Raw genomic sequence first — 23,440 nt, forward strand, 5'->3', positions numbered from 1 at the left:
TAGTAGTAGTAGTAGTACTAGTACTAGTATGTAGTAGTAGTAGTAGTAGTAGTACTAGTAGTAGTACTAGTATGTAGTAGTACTAGTATGTAGTAGTAGTAGTAGTAGTAGTAGTACTAGTATGTAGTAGTAGTAGTAGTAGTATGTAGTAGTAGTAGTAGTAGTACTAGTAGTAGTACTAGTATGTAGTAGTACTAGTATGTAGTAGTAGTAGTAGTAGTAGTAGTACTAGTATGTAGTAGTAGTAGTACTAGTATGTAGTAGTAGTAGTAGTAGTACTAGTAGTAGTACTAGTATGTAGTAGTAGTAGTAGTACTAGTATGTAGTAGTAGTAGTAGTAGTACTAGTAGTAGTACTAGTATGTAGTAGTAGTAGTAGTATGTAGTAGTAGTAGTAGCAGTAGTAGTAGTAGCAGTAGTGTTTGCAGGGCTCGGCAGGGGGAGTGTCAGCAGAGGAGGATCCACGGCTGAGCAGCGCAGATGAAAAGCACGCGGAAAATGGGTGCAGCCCTCGCGCACCAAAACCCCCCCGTGCACCCCCATCTTCCTCTACCCCCCCCCCCCCCCCCCCCCACACCCCACCCCCCACCCCCTCGGCTGGCCGAGGTGCATTATGGGGGAAGTCTCTGCCATTCGACCTCTGCGGGGCCTGCGCGGACGCAGCTCGAACCCTCAAATCCACGATGCGTCTCAAACGTTTATTTATTTCCGCATAACCTCCGCAACTCTCACCGGGAGCAAAACAAGCGGACAGCACCGGCACCCCGGCCGTCCTTTTTAAACCCACCGGATTTTATTTATATTCTTATCAATTACTATACTGTTGGGGGTGGACATTTGAAATATATTAAAAAAAAAAAAAAGAAAAAAAAATGTCCGGAGAGAGAAACCGCAGGTCGCTTGCTTTCCGAGGGGGTGGATCGGCGGCCGTGACGGGTTCCAGCGCTCTCGGTGGGGGGAACGCGAACAGCTGTGAGGCCCAGGCCCGCCCGGACCGACGGCTGAACGGGAACGCGAACGGGGACAAGCCGGACCCGGACGAGGAGCGGGTCCGAGACCGAAAGGACCCGGGGCCGAGGGGGCCGTCGGAGGGCGCCGGGTCCGTCAGCGACAGCACGGAACCCGAGGCGGAGGACGAGGAGGAAGAGGACCCGGAAGATCGGGTCGGCTCGGTGGAAGAAAGGGAACGGGAAGGGGGCGGTGAAGCGGAGGACGAGTCCGCGGCGCGGGGGAGCGGGCCGAGCAGCGCGGACGGAGCGGGCAGCGGCGGCGGAGCGACGGGACCCGAGGACCGGGAGCACCGGGGGTCCGAGGAGCGGGGACCCGAGGAGCGGGGACCCAGGAGATCCTGGCTGGAGACGAGACCGCAGACGCTGCTCCAGAGACACTCGTCTTTCCACGCGTCGTGGCTGCAGGAGTTCCCGTGGCTGCGGTTCTGCGCCGAGACGGGACTCATGTCGTGCTCCTGGTGCCACGGCAACATCGCGGCGAAGAGCAGCGACGAGCTGGTGAAGGGGAGCCGGAGCTACAAGCGGGCCCTGCTGCTGAGACACCACCTGTCCGCCGAGCACGGCAGGAACGACCCCACCAAGCAGGTAGCGACAGTCTGTACACCTCAGCCTGGCGGACGACCCCCCATTGACACACACTTGACACGTTTACATTTACTTCCCCGTCGATTTAATCTCGGCTTTTCATCAGAACCTTAACTTTCCAGAATGTGTGTTTATAATCCACACAATCCCAAGCTAATTGGCTAACGTTAGCGCTAAGCTATCGTTAGCCTAACGTTAGCCGCCTAGCTGTTTGCCTTAATGCTATCGGGTAGGCAGTGTCGGAAAGCCACCGGCTAATGTGAACCGACGTTAAGAGGGACGCTTAACATTCGCAAATTCCACCAAGCCCCTTTTCTCGCCGAGATACCAGACTTCCTCCGAACTAGATTGTGGGGAAACTGCACCCCTTGTTGTGAGACCTGTCACCGTAGGGTCACTACCTGGCGAAAGTGACCTGCTCCACCGACATCATGTCATGGGGTCCGTTGCGCGTCTGTCACTCCTCTGGAGTTAGAACTAGAACCATTGAAGAATGAACCCTGTCTCCACAACACATACTCGTACACATACTCGGCTGTCTTGCCACATACATTTCTCGGGGATCAACAACCCCCTTTGTTGCCTCAGCAGCTGACCGGCTTGCTAGCTTGCTAGAGGTCGCACAATGGCAAGGGCTTGACCCTTAGCAGCCTTTGGGGAACCGCACCCCTTCCCCAACCCCCAGCCCCGCAGCCTCAAATGCAATTTCGCTGGCTCACGGTGCCTGTGGATGACCTCTGGCGCATTTCTTCCTTCTCCTCCCACCGGGCGGCTAAATTGGAGGCATTGTGCTAGAATGACTCCCCAAAATCCATAGATGGTGTCACTGGCCGGGCAGGACAAGGCCAGGGGAGTAAATCATGTCCCCCGCAGCCTGACAAGTTCTGAATACAATGGACCCGGGTGGGTGAGATAGCTGTCAGTAAGAGACGATAGATGTACACCGTTCAGGCTTATAATAATAATATTAATGACAATAATTCCAGCCCCACCCTAGAATGAAGCCGGATGTCCTTGTGACAGACCTGTTACACTTAAGGATCAAGACTCTTCCTTTACGATAATAAAACGGCATCTAACAGGAGTCATTTGACAAGAGCTGTTTTTTTTAACGTTATTCCCATTTTTATCATTGCCTGGCATGGAGCTGATTTGTGCAGCAGAAGCATATTTCCATTTCACTGTTTGGGTGACCTCCCATAAAAGCAAGCGATTGCAAATGTGCAATAGATTGTAAAGGGGTGCCCCTCCCTCGGCGCTACGTATTTAAAGAATCCTTCCTGATCCCTGCAAAGTAACACATCCCACCTCGTACCCTGATTTTGATCCGAGCTGTCAGAGGAATTAAGAGCGGGACTGTATTTGACTCTAATTTGTAAGTGAAGAGGATTGTCCCACCACATTTAGTTTCTTCCCTTCTACACGCAATCACTAATCAGAATGACTTAAAGGGATCCTCTAACTTGTACACATCTCTAATTGGTAGGGAGCGCAGGAGGAGGGGATTAGGGGCTTGGTGTGGTTACTCCCTAGCAACAAGGACCCCGGTCAGCGGATTGAGAGGTTGGAGCGGCTCTTCCTCACTTTAGAGTGCGACGGATGTGACATGTGTGATAAGATTTTATTCTGATATTGCTTCAATTAAGTTTATTACTAGATATTGCGTTCAACTTCTATCCACGCTATATCTTGCCTTATTTATTTTGTTTCTTTTTATCTCCTCCCAAGTGGAGCAGTAATGTTGTGATGGTCAAAGTTCAACACAGAAGTTGATCTTATTCCTCGGTCATGTTGCTTCCATAATATGTAGGCTATAGTGTTGGCAGAATAATGAGCGCCAGTGAGTGTGTTCAAGCTGGCTGAATTGTAAAACAGTACATTAAAGGGAGAATTATGGAGGACAAGGCAATGCCTAGCTCTGTTCACCCATTCCTGACATTAGTCAGGCCCCAGCTGCATTGGTTAAAGCTAACTCGATTAGGCCGAGCAGTCTGGGCACACCAGTGCAGCTGTGGTAAATGTGGGTCTCCTTTGGGTCGCTGCTGTCCTTAATTCTCTAGACACTGTCTTGGTCTGGTTGTCCTTTCTTCCTCTTTTTGGTCACCTGACATTAAAAGGCTAAGATTAGGCAAAGTATGCCGTCCAGATCCATATCTAGGGCACACAGGAGAAGCATTCACCCCCCTAATTCCATGAAAGTCTGTTAACACCACATATAACTGTTAAAAGTAAGTCTCCCAGAATGGGGAAAGGCGGCCCACCCATCCCTGTCTGGTGTCTGTGAGATAGATGGGATGTTTATTGGGGGCCACGGGTCGCCAGGGTGTGGTGCGCTGGGGGGTGGGGGTGGGGTGCTGGTTAGTGTGGAGGCCAGAGGGAAAATAGTTCTTGAGGAATCCACCAGCGAGCCTTCCCTCCCCTTCTTACTCTCCCCATTTATTTTCTCCCTCCCCTCATCTGTCTGAGCATTGTTAGGAGGGCCGGGAGCCACGCAGTGCAACCCTCCCACACCTTGGGCCAAACGCACACTGCAGCATTGTTCTAGAATCTGGGGACGGACTGGTCGGTTTAGGGGGAATGGAGAGAGGGGCGGAGGAAGAAGGGGATAGAGGGAAGACTGGATGAAGATTGCCTCAGGCCTGGGCTTGACATGGGTGTGGATATGGTGACAGAGAGGAGAGAAGTGTGTTTTGTGTGTCCAATGGGGGGGGGCGGACGGCAAACAAAACTTGTCCTTGTGTGTCATGCGGTAGGGACAGCTTTAACCTCTAACAGAGATGTATAAATGGGTGTGGACGTGTGTTGATCCGTTGGCCCTGGGGTGGTGCAGTATGTTTGGGTTTAAGATATTGTTTTAAGGCACCTTTTTCCAGGATGCAGTCGAACACATTGCTTCTAGATAGCTTGAATTTAAGGCCTCTTCTGTTCATTTAATCCATCTGTAAATCAGCTTCCATGGGTCATTTATTGCAGATTTTTGAAACATCCCCGTTTGACCTAGATCAAAGAATTTTTCTTTTCCAGCCTCCACTCGCAGTCTTCTTTTTTCCCCCCCTTCTCATTCTTCAACCCGACCATCTCTGGCTCAAATAAAAGCTAGCCACGTCAGGTCTGTGGAGGTTGATATTGTCGCCATATTCTCTCTTGGCCCTGGCTCCTGCAGCCGGAGCACAGCCTGGTCTCGCCTGCAGCATCTGCTTTGCAGTGTTGCTCTGCTGGTTCTTTGTGCTGCCTGCTAACACGTGGCACATCTGGAGGAAAAATGATGTTCAGGATGAAGCCAGTATGGAGCAACTGATCCCGTACCAGGGCGTCCTAGGCTGACTCCAATACTCACACTCCTGCACGCACACAAACAACACTGCCAGGCAAAATCCTAGCGCCCTGACCTGTAGTGTAGCAGTGTGCATGGGATGCTTTTGGCAATGGTTGTCAGTACAAGGTTGCAAGTCTCTGTTACTTCTTATTACATACAATAGTGTAGTAGTAAAAGAAACTAAATATCGGAGCCATGTTGGTGCTCCGGTTTACCCCGGGCTAGCCTTAAAATCTTTCAAAGGGTGGAAAGGAAAATCTCATGTAGCCCTGCTGTTACACTTACCGTCTAGAAAGCAAATCCAGCTGCACCGCCCACCCACCCTTCCTAATATATGGACCACAACACCAAACACAATGACCACCTCCTTTGATCTGTATTGCGGCATAATTCTTCACCCTCTCACATCCTTCCAGGCCCACCTACATGCTAGCGTGTGCAGCCAGCCCCAGTTTTCTATGGTTTTAAGTGGGAGCTTCTGCGTAATGAGAGAGTGAGTGCAGAGCCCTTTACAAAGGCCCACAGTGAGTGGACAATGAGCCCGAGGCAGAACACAGGCTATTGTGAAGGCTGAAATGGGGTGACCCAACTCTCCCTTCACGTCTCACTCTCCACTCAACATTTCCTCCCTGCCTTTTCTCGAGGCTCCGGGTCTCTCTTTATTTCTCCTCTGTCCTCGTTCATCTTATCAGTCTTCTCGTATCTTTTTTTTGTTTGTTGTCCCAGCCATCTTTTCATCATCCCTTTCCTCTGCCCTCTTCGGCCGCCACTTCACTCACCCCACTTTTATTTTATTTTATTTTTTTATCCTCCTGCCTTCTTTCTCCCCCATCCCCACCACCCATTATTTCCTCTGTCCTTTACTGCCTCATCCCCTCTCTTCTAGCCTATATCTGTCTCATCCCCTGTTTTTCTCCCCTCCATCTATCTCTATCCCTCTCTCATTCCCATTCCATTGCTGCCGGTCTCCCTCCCTCCCTCCCTCCCTCCCTTCCCCTCATCCAGCTGTGGAGGAGGATGATAAGCCCCCCTATACTATCCTGGGCTGTCCCCGACAAGAGCTGCTCTGTGGAGAGGGGAGGGAGTGGGGGTGGTGGTAGAGGCAGGGTGGGGACCTCAGAGAAATGGATTTAATCTGAATTACTCTAGCTGAAGCCCCAGCTGTGTGTGTGTATGTGTGTGTGTGTGTGTGTGTGTGTGTGTGTGTGGGGGTGGATTGGGATGGTGGGAGGGGGCAAAAATGCAGGGCTCGAGCAATGTGAATTATTCTGGATTAGGACATCTGCTGTGCAATTCTAAAATGAGCCTGAGATGTATGCCATGCAGGGAGAACGGGAGAGACTGCGTATAAACTATAATACTGACTGTGTCCCCTTTTGTGCTTTAAGTTTTATTTCCTTATTTTTTTGCCGACCAAATATTTTGTGTTTTCAATCCATGTTTCCCACCAATATTTATGTGTGTGTAATGGGCATATGTATGTGTATGCACTTTCCTTTGCCTTGCAGCATGGTAGAAGGAACCTTTATCCATTTCTCCTACCGTGCTAGAGTTGGGTAGCTGTAAGCATTTTGTTCTCTCTCTGAGGTCTGATGGAGACCACCTGGCGTCCAGGAGGGCGGCAGCCAAAAGAGAAAAATTACCATGGTGTAAGCAAAGCTGAGCGTGGCTTTAAATCTTGCAAATGCACCTTGACCTGTAACTTAAATCAGTTACTCTTTGATATGTTAGATTTATAAATTCATTGTTACGTCCACCATGTTGAAAGAAGGGCTCTTATATGATGTGTGATTTGACTTGTATTGCTGCCACCTAGTTTTCTGGAACGTAAGCATTTCATGGCAATTGGATATACAGTGGTACCTCGACTTACGACTTTATCTACTTACGACTAATCAAAGAAACGAGTAGCAATAGTCGCAAAAATTTGTATCGACTTGTGACCGACTGCTCCAAGATACGACCGTGGAAATTTGCAGTTGGCGCATTGGCGGCCAGTCAGCAGTCAGTCAGTGGGCGACCTACATCATGTGTGCACGTAATTTGTGGCTTATCGATATTTTTTTCATATTTACTGTGTTTGTGCTGTGTATTTTGTTTATTTTCACCCTTCCTGATGAGTCCTAAAAAGAAGGATGATGGGGGGAAAAAGAAAAAGGCAATGACTCACATTGATACTAAGAAGGAAATCATAGAAAAATATGAGCGTGCTGTATATGGGAAAAATTGCTTCGACATACGACTGTTTCAACATACGACCGTTCTTATAGAACGAATGACAGTTGTAAGTCGAGGTACCACTGTATTAAACATCTTACTTTATCCCATAGATAAGATTAAAGGAGTGGTGATAACCTTTGTCTTTAAACCCCCTTTCTCTTTCTCTGTCTGTCTTCTGCCCCACAGTGGTTTAAAAAAACATGGCGGCTATTATAACTTTTAAAAATATTAAGCAGTTATGTTATTTTGCAGCAGACATACTTACTCCGTTATGCCTGGGATGTTTTATACTACGAGGGGCAACAGCAATAGTTATTGTGGTTGCCCCTCCTCCCCTGTAACTGAAAAGCCTGTCAAACTCGTTTCACCCTCAAGGCAGGTGCAGGCCTCACAATGTCCTGCCTCTTGATTGTGTGTGTTCAAGTCACTGAGCAGTAAGCAACATGGCCCGGGCCTGTAAAGACCAAGATTGCACGTCAAACTGCTGACGTTCTGATCTTGTGTATTAAAAAATTTCCTCTTATTTCCCTTTTCGTCCAAAGGAGACAGAAAGGCCCTCCGACACCTCCAGCCCTTCCACTATCCCCTCTGACGAGGATTATCGCAACAAGCCCAACGACAACTCCTACTGTTATCAACTCCTCCAGGAGCTGGACAAGCAACGCAAAGGTGGTATCCTGTGCGACGTCAACATTGTGGTGTCCGGCCAGGTGTTCCGCGCACACAAGAACATCCTCGTCGCCGGCAGTCGCTACTTCAAAACCCTCTACTGTCTGACCACGAGTGAGGCCCAAGACCAGACCACGGTCACGCACCTCGACGTGGCCGCTGTGCAGGGCTTTTCCGTCATCCTCGATTTCCTCTACTCTGGTAACCTCCTGCTGACCAGTCAGAATGCCATCGAGGTGATGTCCGTTGCTAGTTACCTCCAGATGACCGAAGTCGTGCAGTCGTGCAGAGCATTCATCAAGGGCGCGCTGAACATCAGCATCAAGCAGGAGGCGCCTGACTCTGTGGTGGTGGATTACAACAAGAGGCGTACGGTGGCCAAAGGCGGACAGAAAGGGTTGGAGCGCAAGCCCAGCAACTTTTGGGCCACAAACATCCTGTCCAAGTTGTCGATTAAGGCCAGCGGCAGTGGCGGCGGCAACCAAGGAATGGAGGCGGAGGAAGAGCAGGGCAGGGTAAAGGAGGAGGCCAGCGATGTGGAGGTGTCGACGGGCGGCGGTGTCATGGAGACCCCGGGGGCGTCAGGCAGCTGGAGCCACCACAACGATAACTCCTCAGATTCCGCGGAGGCCAATGAGACGCAGGCGCCAAGCGGCACGGGGCAGGTGTTCGTCTGGAACGAGCCAGCCACCGGTGGGGCCGCAGCGGCACCCGCTGCAGCAATAAAGCGAGAGGCGTCTGAGTCAGCGGCAGGGAGTGGGCGGAGGAAAAAGCAAAGCACTACCCGGCGGTTCATCTACAACATCCCACCAGAGCCAGAGGAAGGCTTCGATGAGGGCATGTTCGTCCAGCCCTCGGCTTCCTACCCCAGGGAGGACTTCTCCTACCTCTCTGAAAACGCAGGTAGGATGCGCACACATCACCTTCTTTTTGGCCACCTGATCCATTTAGGGGGTGAAACATTTTGTGTCGGCGTGAACTTGTTTCGTACAATGCAGAACAACATTGTTAAAGGGGACCTGCTATGCGCCTTTTTAACAAGTTAATACCGTATTGACCTGAGAATACGAACAAATGTGAGGCGGCAAATAAGCAATCCAGTTGCTGAATCTTCACTCAAATTAGATCTACAAGGCCTAATTTAAAAGTTAGTTCCCACTTTCACACACGCACACACAGAAAGAAAACAAACAGCCAATACTTACATTTACATCATCTGCAGTTTCGTCATGTACAGTTGGTATTAATTCCTCTTTCTTTCTCTATTACAACATTCTTTTGAAAGATTTGTGCTGGTGTGTAAGCCAACAACAGAGCACTTCCCTTGCTTTGCTCTTAGCTTCAATGCTAGCGGGTCCGGTTGCACTCCAGCCGTGGGTGGAGTTACTCAGATGGAGGGCGGTTCCAATTCTACCAAAGCTCCACTCGACGTAGGAAGGAGTGTCAAATCTGAACGGCGTGTTTCACCACATGTTTTCTGAAACAAACAGCTCACAAAAAACGGACTGGGTTGTCTTATTTAACAGTTTGTGTGTAAGTAGACCCATCAGAGCCCCAAATGTATGTGCACAAGCACTGGAAAAGCGAGTTTTACATAAAAGGTCCCCTTTAAAAGAGATGGGTCTCCATTCCCCAAAGGTAGGCAAGGGGCACTGTACATTTTTACACTCGCAAAAATAGATAGTTGATATTATCAATTCAAATATAATTGTAGGGAATCCTGTCAGAGGCAAACACGTTGATTCTAATTCATAGATAGTGTAGTAATGGCCTTCGTGTTATTCTGTCACCCCCCCCTACAGCAATACAAAAGGTTGAGGTGGTATCTCTGTTTCCTGTCGCAACTATTCACACCAAAGCCAATCAGTGTGCAAGCTGTCATCCCACCCAGGCAGGTTTCCGGGTAGCCAAACCGGTTTAAATTTAACGAGTGCACCCTTTACACCGCTAATCTAACTCTGTAGTAAGCTGGTATTAGGGGCTTTGTGCAAAGGGCTAGAGACAGTTTCCAAGTCCTATCTGCAACATTATGCTGGAGACAACCCTAGAACCCAATAGTGCAGTGTGCCTCCGATATGGAAATATCCTTTTTTTCTTTTTTTTTTTTAAACAAAAGGGCTTCTCAAATACTTTGTCTTCAACAAGGATCTCTCTTTTGTACATTATATTTGAGGACATTGTATTTTGAATCACCTTGTAATTTTGACTCTTATTTCGGAGGATCAAAATGACAGCAGGGCGTTCTGCGTGTAGATAGATCTGGCTGTAAATGTTAATTTTGGTAAGGGATGCAGGGGAAGTAAATGTCTTTATGCACTGAGTAAGTGGGTGAAACACATGGTTTATTTTGGTAAATTTTTATGACTGTCTTCAATTACAAATCATCTATTGGCAAGAGAAACAGGAGTGACAGGAGTTCAAGGGGAACTGTGGGAAAACAATGAACTGGCGAGTGGCCATGTAGTGAAAAAGAATATATTACAATTATCATATAATATTGTTTGTTTATATTGTTTAAATAGTCTTTCTGGAGCTAGTGTCGGTAGTTGTTGTTTGCTAGATAGTTGCCTGTGCTTTACCAAAACTAAACCCACATTGTTCTGTGCACATTGTTCTAGCTTATTGAATTGAGTTCTCTTTTCATGAAATCAGCTTCAACTTTCGATTTTGATCAGTATGACTAACTCTCTTTTCACTTCCATCTTCTATCACTACATTGGCTGAGTGATAGTATCCCCTATAGTGCCACTATTGCTGGAAATCTCTCTCAGCTCCAGCCTTCGGCTTCGGTAGGGCCCATTAAGTGCACTACTCTACATTGTGATAATGATATCACATATTAAAGGCCGTGTATGGATGGGTGTGTCCTTGTACGTGAACAAGAGGCTAGCCCTGTCTAATGCAGGATAAGGAAGAAAGCAGGGGAAACATTCTTCCTCCAGGCCTCCATTTAATGTGCCTCAATGCTCTTAGCACCTCTCTGTTTGAGTGTGCATGTGAAATATACACTCACCACCACTTTATTAGGTACTCCTGTTCAATTGCTTGTTAGTAGAAATAGCTAATCAGCCAATGACATGGCAGCAACTCATTGCATATAGGGATGTAGACACGGTGAGGATGACTTGCTTAAGTTCAAACCGAGCATCAGCATAGGGAAGAAAGGGGATTTAAGTGACTTTGAACGTAGCATGGTTGTTGGTGCCAGACGGGCTGGTCTGAGTATTTCAGAAACTGCTGACCTACTTGGATTTTCACGCACAACCATCTCTAGGATTTACAGAGAGTGGTCCGAAAAAGAGAAAATATCCAGTGAGCGGCAGTTGTGTGGATGAAAATGCCTTGTTGATGTCAGAGGTCAGAGGTGAATGGGCAGACTGGTTCAAGACGATAGAAAGGCAACAGTAACTCAATTAACCACTCGTTACAACCAAGGTATGCAGAATACCATCTCTGAACGCACAACACGTTGAACCTTGAAGCAGATGGGCTACAGCAGCAGAAGACCACACCGGGTGATACTCCTTCCTGTCAGCTAAGAACAGGAAACTGAGGCTACAATTCGCACAGGCTCACCAAAAATGGAAATAGAAGAATGGAAAAAGTTTCCTGGTCTGATGAGTCTTGATTTCAGCTGCGACATTCAGATGGTAGGGTCAGAATTTGGCGTAAACAACATGAAAGCATGGATCCATCCTGCCTTGTATCAAGGGTTCAGGCTGGTGGTGGCGGTGTAATGGCGTGGGGGATATTTTCTTGGCACACTTTGGGCCCCTTGGTACCAATTGAGCATGGTTTAAATGCTACAGCAGACCTGAGTATTGTTGCTGACCGTGTCCATCCCCTTATGACCACAGTGTACCCATCTTCTGATGGCTACTTCCAGCAGGATAATGCACCTTGTCACAAAGCTCAAATCATCTCAAACTGTTTTCTTGAACATGACAATGAGTTCAGGGTACTCCAATGGCCTCCACAGTCACCAGATATCCATCCAATTGAGCACCTTTGGGATGTGGTGGAACGAGAGATTCGCATCATGGATGTGCAGCCGACAAATCTGCAGCATCATGTTATTGATGTGCACTGCTTTTCCAAATAAAGTATGGTCGACTGTTTCAAGGAGCCTGTTAGTCACGGTAAAAAGTTTCCACTTGGTGGGTTTGGGCAGATGTTTACTAATATATTATAATTGTGTTTAATATGGAAAATTCACCGGTACACAAGTTTATGGGTTTTTTAAGCTTTGAACCAGGGCTGTATTTTAATTTTTAATTGTTACTTTAGGGCTGTCAATTGATTAAAATATTTTCTTACAATTAATTGCATGATTGTCCATAGTTAATCACAAGTTAATCGCACACTTTTTTAAGTGTTCAAAATGTACCTTAAAGGGATCTTTTTTCAGCGAATCACAGTGCACATAAGAAACACATTTTTATTTATTCTTTTATCTATAACTTTTAAAAGTGTGCTGATGAAAAACTTGTATGATGGCACCATTAACGGATTATTACAACATTTGGCATCTGCAACCATGGTACGACATACATATGGTGAGGCACATAAATGTTTTGACTGCTCCGAGGACTACTTTTAAGAAGCACTCTAACATGTTTGCTGATCGTGTACGAGTTCAAGGTTTCAGTGAATGAAAGTTTATATCTTCAATTTTGCAAACATGATAAGTGTGTGTGTGTGTGTGTGTGTGTGTGTGTGTGTGTGTGTGTGTGTGTGTGTGTGTGTGTGCGCGTGCGTGTGCGCGTGCGTGCGCGCGTGCGTGCGCGCGTGTGCGTGTGTCGGAGAAAGTATTGTATTGTCATGGATATATCAGTAAAGACATGTCTGTGTTGAGACGTATGCAAACTAAACAATATAACCAATCATTAGTAGTATAAAAATCCTACATCATAACAGAACATGCGTCAAAATATTTTGTTGCATTAATTGAATGTAAAAAATGTTACATTAACAATCCTGTTTAACGCTAGATAAACTCTAATATGTCAATTCCTCAACAGGGAACATGTGAAGCTTTGTCAGTGTTTTCAGTACAGATGTTTATTGCAGCCAAGTATCAGGGAGGTACTCTGTAGGACACAGGGTGGATCCCTGCTTTATCCTCTTTTATGAGCACTATATCATACCTGTACCTATGGCAACCCAGGCAGAGAAGTTATCTTAAGGACACAGTGTCTTGAGGACACTTACTATCAATACACCCAGCGGCTCCTTTCAATTGAGCCATGTCCTTTTGGTTATGAGCTCGTCATTGTTGCCACTGGTAACACCGGTCCCCTTCTTACTCCATGTTTTTTTTTTTTACGTGACAGTCATTTCCCTGTTGGAGTTGATCAACTTACAAACCAATATGGTCGCCTTAGTTTCCCGCAGTGATATCATTTGTCTTTTATGATGCCCCATCTCGCTCTCCGTGTCATGCTTCCTGGCCGGGTGGAATGATGTTTGACTTCTCAGAGGAGGTTCTTCAGGGAAGTCATTTTTCCTTTGTGCAATTGATTGGTTTCCCGTCAAGTCAAGATTGATCTGTATTACCCTCTATCACAGCCACTGACTTCAAATTGGTCTATATGTTTTAAAGGTTAGTTGAAGCTTGACCCTTTATTTATTAAAGAAAGAAAAACTTCAGTGGACCCCTAAACTGTGATTGCTGTTGTAGATACCAGTTGTGGCGCTGGAGACTTTACACTGTAATGAAAACGGAGGAACATTAAGCGTGGCCTTGAGGTTTTAAGTGCCTTGTCATCGCCGTCTTTTCTACCCCCGCAGAGCACTTAATCGACACGCACGGCCCATAAATTCTTGGGTCTTCCCCAAACAAGACCATTGCATTGTTGTAAAAGGATGGCCATCAGCTCCTATCAGTATACACATGCACGCACGCACGCACACACGCACACACACAAAAAATGAATTTGCATCCACACTGTTGAAACACACAAATATACAACAAACTGCCATGCCCTAAAAGGTGTAAAGCCGCCAGGGGCTGTTCCTTCCCTCCCTAATCCACTCTAATACAGTGGGGCTGTCCTCGCCCTTCCAAATATTGACCCAGGGAGAACTGAGGCGCGCACACACACTTACACTTACACACACACACACACACACACACACACACACACACACACACAGGGGTGTGCCTTCTAGGCAATGAGGCTGGACCAACCAGACACACACACACACACACACACACACACACACACACACACACACACACACACACTATTCACACTCATGCACAGGTGCTCACAAAAGCAGAGTGTAAGCTGAGCCCGTGGAGGGCTTGAATCTGTCGTTCTCTCATTAACCCCCCCCCTCCGGCCTCCCAGTGGGAGAGCCTGTTGGGCTATTGTCTAAACACGGTGTGCCTGGGCCCGGAACCCAATCACTTAGCATATAGTGGGGGTCTGCCAGCCTGTGTTTGTTTACCTCTTCTGTTAACAAAAGAGGTAAACCTAGTTGTAAGGGGGTCAGGTTGGGGGGTCGTGTACATAAGATGTTGTATGGTGTTCACCCCCCCCCCCCCCCCCCCCCCCCACACACACACACATGCTCCAAACCACCTCTGATCTTCCTTTCTTTCTCTCGTCCTCACCCCCACCCATCCCTCCTTTCCAGAGCTGGCCAATCAGTACAGCCTCCTCCAAGACTCGCAGCAAGGAGAGAGCTGGGAGAACGGTAAGCCTGCTCAGACTCCTTTCACCTGTTATATGGAATAGGAAAGTGTTCTTTATTAAATCACCTATGTGGAGTTTTAGTTGCATGTAGCTCATGAGGTACCACTGAATAGTACTAAATTTGGGAATCGTGGGGAATTGATGGCAAGCATTTGGAATCATTTAATGGAAATTATTTCTTGAAGATTGTCAGTTCGCTCAATGCATCAAAATCAAATCTATACAGATAGATAAATATTGATAAAGTCCTCGTAAGGCAGAGACATGGATTAGGAGACATCTGGGGAGGTTCTTTTGGTTATAGCGTGGTTCTTATCTTTTATAAAATCGGAAACATCAAGTGGTGTTTCTACAATGAATGTGATCATTAGTTGCGGGACAACTTTAAGCATAACTGGCTTCAATAAACACCTCCCCACGTATGTGATTTTAAAGGGATAAACCTAAGAGATTTAATTTAAATGCTACACCTAATTCTTAATCAAGAGCTTATTTTTATTCCTTGAGGTCACACATACAGGTGCCCTGCTTCTCATCATTCTACTCATCTGCTCTCCACACCTTAGCAACCTGCCCTGGCGACGCCTGTGTTGTGGCTCCATGGCTCAAACAAAAGGCCTGGTTGTACCCCTAGCCTATTTAAAATCAATAGGTAACCTAGTTGTTTGCACTGGCCCAGCTGCCTTCACAGGATGACAGCATTGACGCCCTTCTGGGTTCATTTGGGAAAGCATTGGTCACAACAGCTTGACTCTTTTTAATTGTTAGAATTAAAATGAGTTGGTCACATAGGGTAAATATATCACTGTGTAATTAGGAATGTGTTGTGGGGGGGTCCTGGTAGGTGAACTAGAAAAGCGCGAACCATACATTATAGGCGAAATGCCTGCAGCGACCCGGGTTCGAATCCAGCCTAAAGTCATTTGCTGCGTCTCTCCCTCTATCTCCCCCTCATTTCCTGTCTCTATCCACTGTCCTCTATAAAAAAAAAAACAATGTGTGGTTGTTGTAAGGATTTTAAATTATTTTTCTTCTGATGAGAATAGGTTGCATTGTTAGTCAGACATTATTCGAATTTATAACAAAGCTAATTAGTTATAGATTCTAATTTTGCTGTTAGGAAATCTAATTTGATTATTATCCTAAGGGTAGCATAACCAGTTTTACATGCAGGTTGATTTTATTTAATGGGGTTAAGTCATTAACTCTGTGTTTTTGGGGCACCTTGGAGGTGCCCCTCCCCCACCCCACCACCACCCCATTTCAGCAGATGGCGGCAATAAATGTTTTGATATTGGTTTGTTTTGGCCACATTATTATTACATCATTTAGCAGACGCTTTGTCCAAAGCGACAATTATTCATACACTGATGGACACAGCCATCAGGAGCAATTAGGGGTTAAGTGTCTTTCTCAAGGAAACTACAGCATGCTATCAGAAGGAGCCTGGGATCAAACCAGCAAACCTTCAGATTTAGGGCTGAACGATTTGAAAAAACAATAAAATTGCGATATATATACATATATATATATATATATATATATTTTTTTTTTTTTTTTTTTTTTTTAATTATTTTTATTGCGATTTAGATTTGGTTTGTGATTTGGTATGCAGTTGTTGTTTTTTTTGTTCTTTATCTTCAGAATTATTCACTTAATACAAGTAATAAATCATTCTATAATATGACCAACACAACATTGGATACAGTAACATATAAACTGCTCTATCCTGTAGCCCAGGTGCACGTGTTATGATAAAATGAGAAGAGCATTGATGTATGAATTAAAACGAATACCATATCTTTATTTACCTATTAAATTGTAAAAAGAAAAACCTTCAATCACCGTAGAATATTGACAAATGTATTTACCTTCAAGCCTTTTAATTGTTTGAATCTGAAAATGAACAATCCAAAAATATTTTAGCATAAATGTATATTTCTTTTTATACAACTGTTGCGCAAATTCATCTGCATAGACTGAGTGCTGCTCCATGTGCTCAGGGACAGCTTTTATGCTCATTAAAAAAAAACAGACGCAGTGTTCTGGAAGAGGCTCCGTTCGCACTCTACAGGTGTTCCGAGCTCTGCCAGCAGCACACGCTGCGCACAGTGCACCGTGGCCCGGGCCGTAGCACCAGGTCTCACCAGGGGGCAGCACGGAGGGTTAAAAGAATAAAAGTTAGTCTGCAAGTGGAGTTCAACTTCTCAACCTGCGATGACACTCTTTATTCATTCTTTAATTATCAACAACTGCTGCAACAACTCTGTCCTATGGACGACCTGTAGAATGACAAGAGCACAGATTTTTGTTACACAGAACCACCACCAATCCCACTCTATGGAGAATGATCTTACCATGTTTTGGTCTATAAACAACTAATCATCATTACTACTCCAAGAGGGGGAGAATCACTGAGGGTGAGACAAATATAATAAACATAGAAACAAACAACAACATGTACATGTAAAAACATGAACATAGTAACATCAGATGACATGTATCGACAAAACAAGAGTTAATTAAGTTCAGGAAAACTGGAACCGCAATTCGGCATGTGGCCGCTTCCTGTCGTGTGTGTGTGTGTGTCCGTGTGTGTGTGTGTGTCCGTGTGTGTGTGTGCGTGTGTGTCTCCGTCCACCGGTGAGTGCACGGGCACTTAGTCTTAGTCCAAATTAGTTGTATGGTGTATGAGGTTGCCCTGCAGCCACAGAACACCCCCCAGCCTCCAGGGAAGCCAGGACCCCCATGGAAAAACATCCATGCACCTCCCCGAGGATGATAAACCTGTCCCCCAGAGCACGAGGCGACCCTGCACCCCTGAAGCGCACACATACAGTCCAACCTACTCCCACATGCAGGCATAAGACGCACCTGCAGGCGCAGAACCCGGGCTGCGGAAGCACGGGGCACCACAGGCCCGCAGCCAGGTCCCGCTCAGACAGACAGACAGACAGACAGACACCCCGCCAGAACCACCTGCCCCGCAGGCGAGCCAGTGGGGCCCACCAATGGCCCGCGCAAAGGCGAGGCCCGCCATACCACAACCAGCCCCAGATGCCCCACCTGGCCACAAGCCGCGAGCGCCCGCCCTCGTAGTGTTTGAGTGCGCTTGGCGCAGGGCACCCCGATGACAGCCCATAATCTTACCATAGAGATGAGATACCATAGAGACGCATAAACCCAAGTAGCATAGATCAGACACATGACTGTAAAGTTGATAATATGCATCAAACACTCGTTCTTAAAAATAACTGAAATTCCCTCGATTCCCCTAACAGTAATGTCTTGCAGATAAACCTGAATGTGTTTCTCACCTCAGTCGTTTCAGTTTCCCCTTTCCGATCATTTCCCACACATCTCTGTCTCACACACTGTAACACAGAATTAAGATGTACATCACCGGCCAATTTCACTCCACCCCCCCCCAAATGGAAAACAGAATTATGGTTGCTAATTGCACATTAGCAGATCCATGCCAAACAACACAATAATCTTTACATCATCATTTAGCAGACTCTAAGTGTAAGACGCAAGCGACTAACTATTATTCATACACAAATGGATGTTGCCATCAGGAGCAATTAGGGCTTAAGTGCCTTGCTCAAGGACACTTCAGCATGCTAGCAGGAGGAGCCGAACCAGAGGAGATTGAACCGGCAACCTTCAGATTACTAGGTGACCCCCCCCCCTGAGCTACTGCCCCAATAATGGAGTAAATAGAGCATGAAAATAAAGAGCCCGACTACTAAAGTTTAGTAGTCAACTGAGAAGGGGTGTGTGTGTGTGTGTGTGTGTGTGTGTGTGTGTGTGTGTGTGTGTGTGTGTGTGTGTGTGTGTGTGTGTGTGGTGTGTGGTGTGTGTTCTCATGGCAAATCTTTGCGTCTGTCCTCCAGGGGAAACGTCGGACATCACCCTCAACAAACTCAAGTGTCCGCACTGCAACTACATCGCCAAGCACCGCCGCACGCTCAAGAGACACCTGATCATCCATTCGGGCGTGCGCTCCTTCAGCTGCGACATCTGCGGCAAGCTGTTCACCCGCCGCGAGCACGTCAAGAGACATTCCCTGGTGAGGACACACACACACACATGCACACATGCACGCACACTCGCTCAGGACACTCAACACACACGCAGGGGAAGGGCCCCTCACCACTGTCCACATTTCTCCTCGTGCTGCTTTTCCAGCACAATGTTGTTGTCGTTTTTTTTGGGGTTTTTTTACCCTCTTCCTCTGTTACAGAACTACCAGACTTTTCTTAAAAAGGCATAACAGTAGCATTTCCTGGATTAAATATGCATCACTGAGCGTCTTGAATTTCCCACAGGGGTGCAGAATAGTTGTTTTGTTACTGGCATTACAGACTTTCTTTTATTTTTATTTATTTTTTTGATTTTGCAATTGCTCAGCATTTATCACTTCACAAAACTTCCATTCGTTTCATGCCCCCCAAAAAGCACCGAAATGACCAAAATGCTGAAAATGAATATATGCAGACCTGCCAACCTGCATGCATTTTGTGTAACAACCACGCATTTCTTGGTCAAAATGCGCAGGTACGAAATGCCAGCTGAAACTGCGCAAAAAGAAAATTGCAGTACTGTACATTTATTCAGTATTTAAACTGGATCCCTTGGATTGGGCCAGATGCTACGACCTTTGTTTCGTAACCCCTCCCCTCCTTTCACTCACTAATATCCACTGATATGCAGCGCTACTTTATTATCCACCGAGGTGTAACACTGCTTTTCTGAGGTAATATGGGAGGTGGGGAAGTTATAATAAAGCACCACAATGTTTACCATAGGGTCAACATATGAAACGTGAGCTGCACCGATCAATCGGCCGTTGAGCGGAATTTGTCGGTTTTCACCGGCCGACCAGTGTCGCTTTATAAATAAAGTGTGACTTGACTTGACTTGACTTGTGCCGGTCAAATTTACACGCCCAATACTGTGCTTATCTACTGTCCTCGTAAAAATGCTCTGATACTCAAACCCGATACCAACGTAATGTAACAGGGTTGACGCTTCAAAAATGACAGCGAAAGAAAGAAAATGTGGGCTGTTTGGAGGTACTTCATCGTGAACATAGAAGATTAGATCAATTAATTGTATTTTTTATTTATTGCCTGACAATATTCAAACATTGTGCAGACTGCGTATCTTCTGCTGTCACAGCAGAGCTCCACTCGGGATGAGAAGTTTGACTCTGTTTTTGAGACTCGGTTCTTGACGAGTCACCCAGTAAAACGAGTCGTTGGATTTGATTCACTTGGTTTTAGCGCACTGTGAGTGAAGGAGGACTTCTATGAACGAATGTGAGAAGAGTCGGCCATTTCATTTATTAGTTGATTTTTTAGAGACTTTCATTTGAAGTTTGAACAGGACAATTTATTAGTTATATGTTGTGTCCAGTTACAGGTTGAATTATACTGAAACTTGGTGACAGTCCCATATTTATTTTATTTTATTGGAACTCAGGGACAGTTTCATGTTCTATTATTGTTCCATGGTGAATAATGAACAATAATAAACACAGTGTCAAAATCATATATATATTGGGGTAACTGAAAATTACAGCAGTATTCCGTATGTGCAGTTTTCATCATGTGAGCGTGATCAGATCACATGATGTTTTTTGTCATTGACATACAGCAGAGATAACCAATGAGACCAAATGATTTGATTTCGTAAATTTGATTTCTCCGATCACGTAAATAAACTCAAAATGATCGGAAGACAATGTAAAATGTATTTTATAGTCAATGTTTTATTATGAACATACAATTGAATGAAAATCGGAGTCAGCAGGTTAGACTTTTAGATAATGAGAAATGGGAATCGGCCAAGAAAATTGGAATTGGTGACTTTAGGAGATGATGCATTTCAAGTAGTATATGCTAATGATATTCATTTGTATACTGTATGTAGTTAGCCGTAGTAGCTCGCATACGATGTGATGAGCCTCGTTACAAGACAGCCACGGTGTGAATAACTGATGGAGCCATTTAGCTGCAGTTACTTACCCCCCGAAAACTCGCTCTTACACTATTGTGGTAATCAAAATATTTTCCCAAGGTTGCCAGGTCTGTTTATGTAATCTTTAATAAAATCCAAATATCGGCACTAGTTTTATGGAGTACTCAATCAAAGCACAATTATTCTGCATTATTGCATTATTATGCTTTACAGTAGGTTCACTATCTTTGAAGTAGAAAATAGTTTTCTGCTTCCTAGAGCCTGTTGTTATTATGTTATATGTTGGAAAAGCCATGTTGGTTTAACTGTGTCAAGACGTTCATTGAAACGGGCTTGTAAGCAATTCCAAAAAACGAAACTGACAGACTTGCGTGCACAAAAAGACCCAGATAAAATGTTTTGCCTTCAGTCCATTTCAATAGCTTTGCTACCGTGAATGTTGGAATGAAGGCAAAAGTTCGAAACAAAACTTTTATCAATTTCTAAAGCCGACTTGACGGATGACCACTCAATATCTCATTCTTTCCTTCTGTCGCTCTTTTCTGGTCCATCCCCGTCTTTCTCTCTTTCCATCTCTCTCTCCCGATCCCTCTCTTTCCCAGGTGCACAAGAAGGACAAGAAGTACAAGTGCATGGTGTGTAAGAAGATCTTCATGCTGGCGGCCAGCGTGGGGATCCGCCACGGCTCCCGGCGCTACGGCGTCTGCGTGGACTGCGCCGACTCGCACCAGGCCACGCAGGACGGCCTGGAGGGCATGGACGGCCTGGAGTTCGCCCGCGACGACGACTTCGAGGGCGAGGAGGGGGAGGACCTGGAGGGGGAAGAGCCCGCCGACAACGACCAATCAAACTGGGGGGAGGGCGACGCTGGTGCCGCCCTCGACGTGGACTAAGCTTCTTATCGAGCTTAGGAAGCGAAGAACCAGACGAAAAAGAAATTAAGTTAACCCTTAATATATTAGAGAAACAAATACAACTAGCTGATAAACAATCAACAACTCCAAAGTGCTATCGAACGAAACCTTGAGGTTACTTAAAACGTGCAAGTCAAGATGAATTAACAATATAAGGAGCTTTGGTAGAGAGGGTTTCTCGGAGATGTACACATTTTTCTAATAGTGGAAAAGCCTCTGACCGGGCCCAGCGCTCAGCCGATATTCTAGGGAGGCGTGAGATGAAAAATCAGGTTTTTTTGGTGACATGTTTTTATTTCCTATATTCGGGGGTGGGGCTTTGGGCTGATGTTGTACAGAGTTCTAACATACAATAGGCCAATCAATGAGAAAAAAAGAAATGTTAATTATTTAATTTATGAAGAGGTTATAATGGTCTTATTAAATGTTCAAAAAAAATTTTTTTTCTGTGTGTGTCTGAGACGCAGTGCTCGCCGTTTTTGTTTCTGTTCGATCTTCTGAGAGTTTGTTGCTTGGTGCGTGTGTAGAACATGGACGAGCGCAATCTGCCGACAGGAAGATTTTTAACTCGCTGTGTAGACTGACTTGTGTAGATGCGCTAAATATTATATTATTTTCTATTTCTTTCTTTCCCTGCACGGATCTTGGAACCAAAAATCTGTTTTGTGACGCTAATGTATCACAGCCATATTTATGATTAATTTAAGAGGGCTGTGCTATCGTGCCAAGCAGACCGCACACCAAGACATCGCAGGAAACATAAAAACTACTGAAAAACGCTTAAAAAACTACGGTGCCAGGCTTTTTTTTGCGGCAGGGTGGGGTGGGGTGGGGGTGGGGTGGAGATTAATTTAAAAAAAAAAATAAAAAAAAAAATGGGAAAAGAAACTGTACAAGGGGAAAATGTTAATGCTAGCTTTATACAAATCACAGCGTCACAGTAACACTTTATTATAAAATAAAAGCATTTTGACTTTCACTTAAAGCTTGAATTTTGCCAAATGACGAAAAACGTTTGGTGCTGTAATGCTTGTCGCGAAATACTGGACCTACAGGCTGTATATGATAATAATCATAACGCTTAACCTGACTCAGTTATATATAGATATATACGTGTAATCAGCTTAAACTATAGAACACTGTTGTGCTACAGCGACTATCAGGTATGCTATGCCATTTTTTAAGCTTTTTATTTAATGCACAGACACATACCATTTTGTAGAACTACCGGCAGTACTTGTCATCGACATTTTAAGGACCTAAGTGGACATCAATACCTGTATATGGTTGTTTATATTAGGTACTGAGTTATATAGTCAATTTATATATATTGAATCACTTGAACGTTGGGTGTGAGCAGGAAGAGGTGTGCAGGTAATCATGATGTATTGTATGAAGTCAGAGAGAATCCTGTTTTCGTGTGTAAAAGGCGTACCAGTTTATTTAATTTGATAGCTTTGTTTTTGTTTGTTTTTTTTTTGTCCTTTTTTTAAATGTTTTTTTAAGGTCTGCCAGGTAGGTAAACACTTTGTTCCACATAAAGTGAAGCTCTATGGCGCCTCATAGACATGCACTTACTTTTGCGTTCATGAAAATCATTCTTTTTATGTTTTGTCTCTTTGCTTACCCAAAAGCTGTCTGAATGGAACTATATATAAAGAGAAAAAACTGTTGTCTTTCTTCCGATGCACAACTGTTTTATTAGATGTGTGTGTGTGTGTGTGTGTGTGTGTGTGTGTGTGTGCGTGCGTGCGAGAGAGTGTGTGTGTGCGAGAGAGTGTGTGAGAGAGTGTGTGAGAGAGAGTGTGAGAGAGAGTGAGTGAATATATACACACACCTTTTTTTTTTTCTTTCTTTCTTTTGACTCCAAAATGCAATCAAGACTGTTAATTTCTATTTGTCCAACCAAAATTGTTTTTAATAATTGTTGAAATGTATGAGAAAAGCCAGGTGATGACGTCTAGCGTGTAGAGAAATCTTTGCTTGTGTCTGTAACTGTCAAGATTTTTAACTGTTTTTATGCTACGGAATCATTCACTTT

The 23,440-nt window shown here is 45.2% G+C and overlaps 1 protein-coding gene across 1 annotated transcript; it reads left to right on the forward strand.

Annotated features, from left to right (window-relative positions):
• Positions 1-665: 665 nt before the first annotated feature.
• Positions 666-22,181, forward strand: zbtb10 (zinc finger and BTB domain containing 10). Its single transcript, XM_080015948.1, has 5 exons — positions 666-1,594; positions 7,673-8,702; positions 14,442-14,501; positions 18,397-18,572; positions 21,088-22,181. The coding sequence occupies exons 1-5, from the start codon at positions 872-874 to the stop codon at positions 21,376-21,378; spliced, it is 2,280 nt and encodes a 759-aa protein (XP_079872074.1). The 5' UTR covers positions 666-871; the 3' UTR covers positions 21,379-22,181.
• Positions 22,182-23,440: the final 1,259 nt, after the last annotated feature.

The sequence above is a fragment of the Zeus faber genome (genome assembly GCF_960531495.2).
Source record: "Zeus faber genome assembly, chromosome: 1".
Taxonomy (NCBI): domain Eukaryota; kingdom Metazoa; phylum Chordata; class Actinopteri; order Zeiformes; family Zeidae; genus Zeus; species Zeus faber.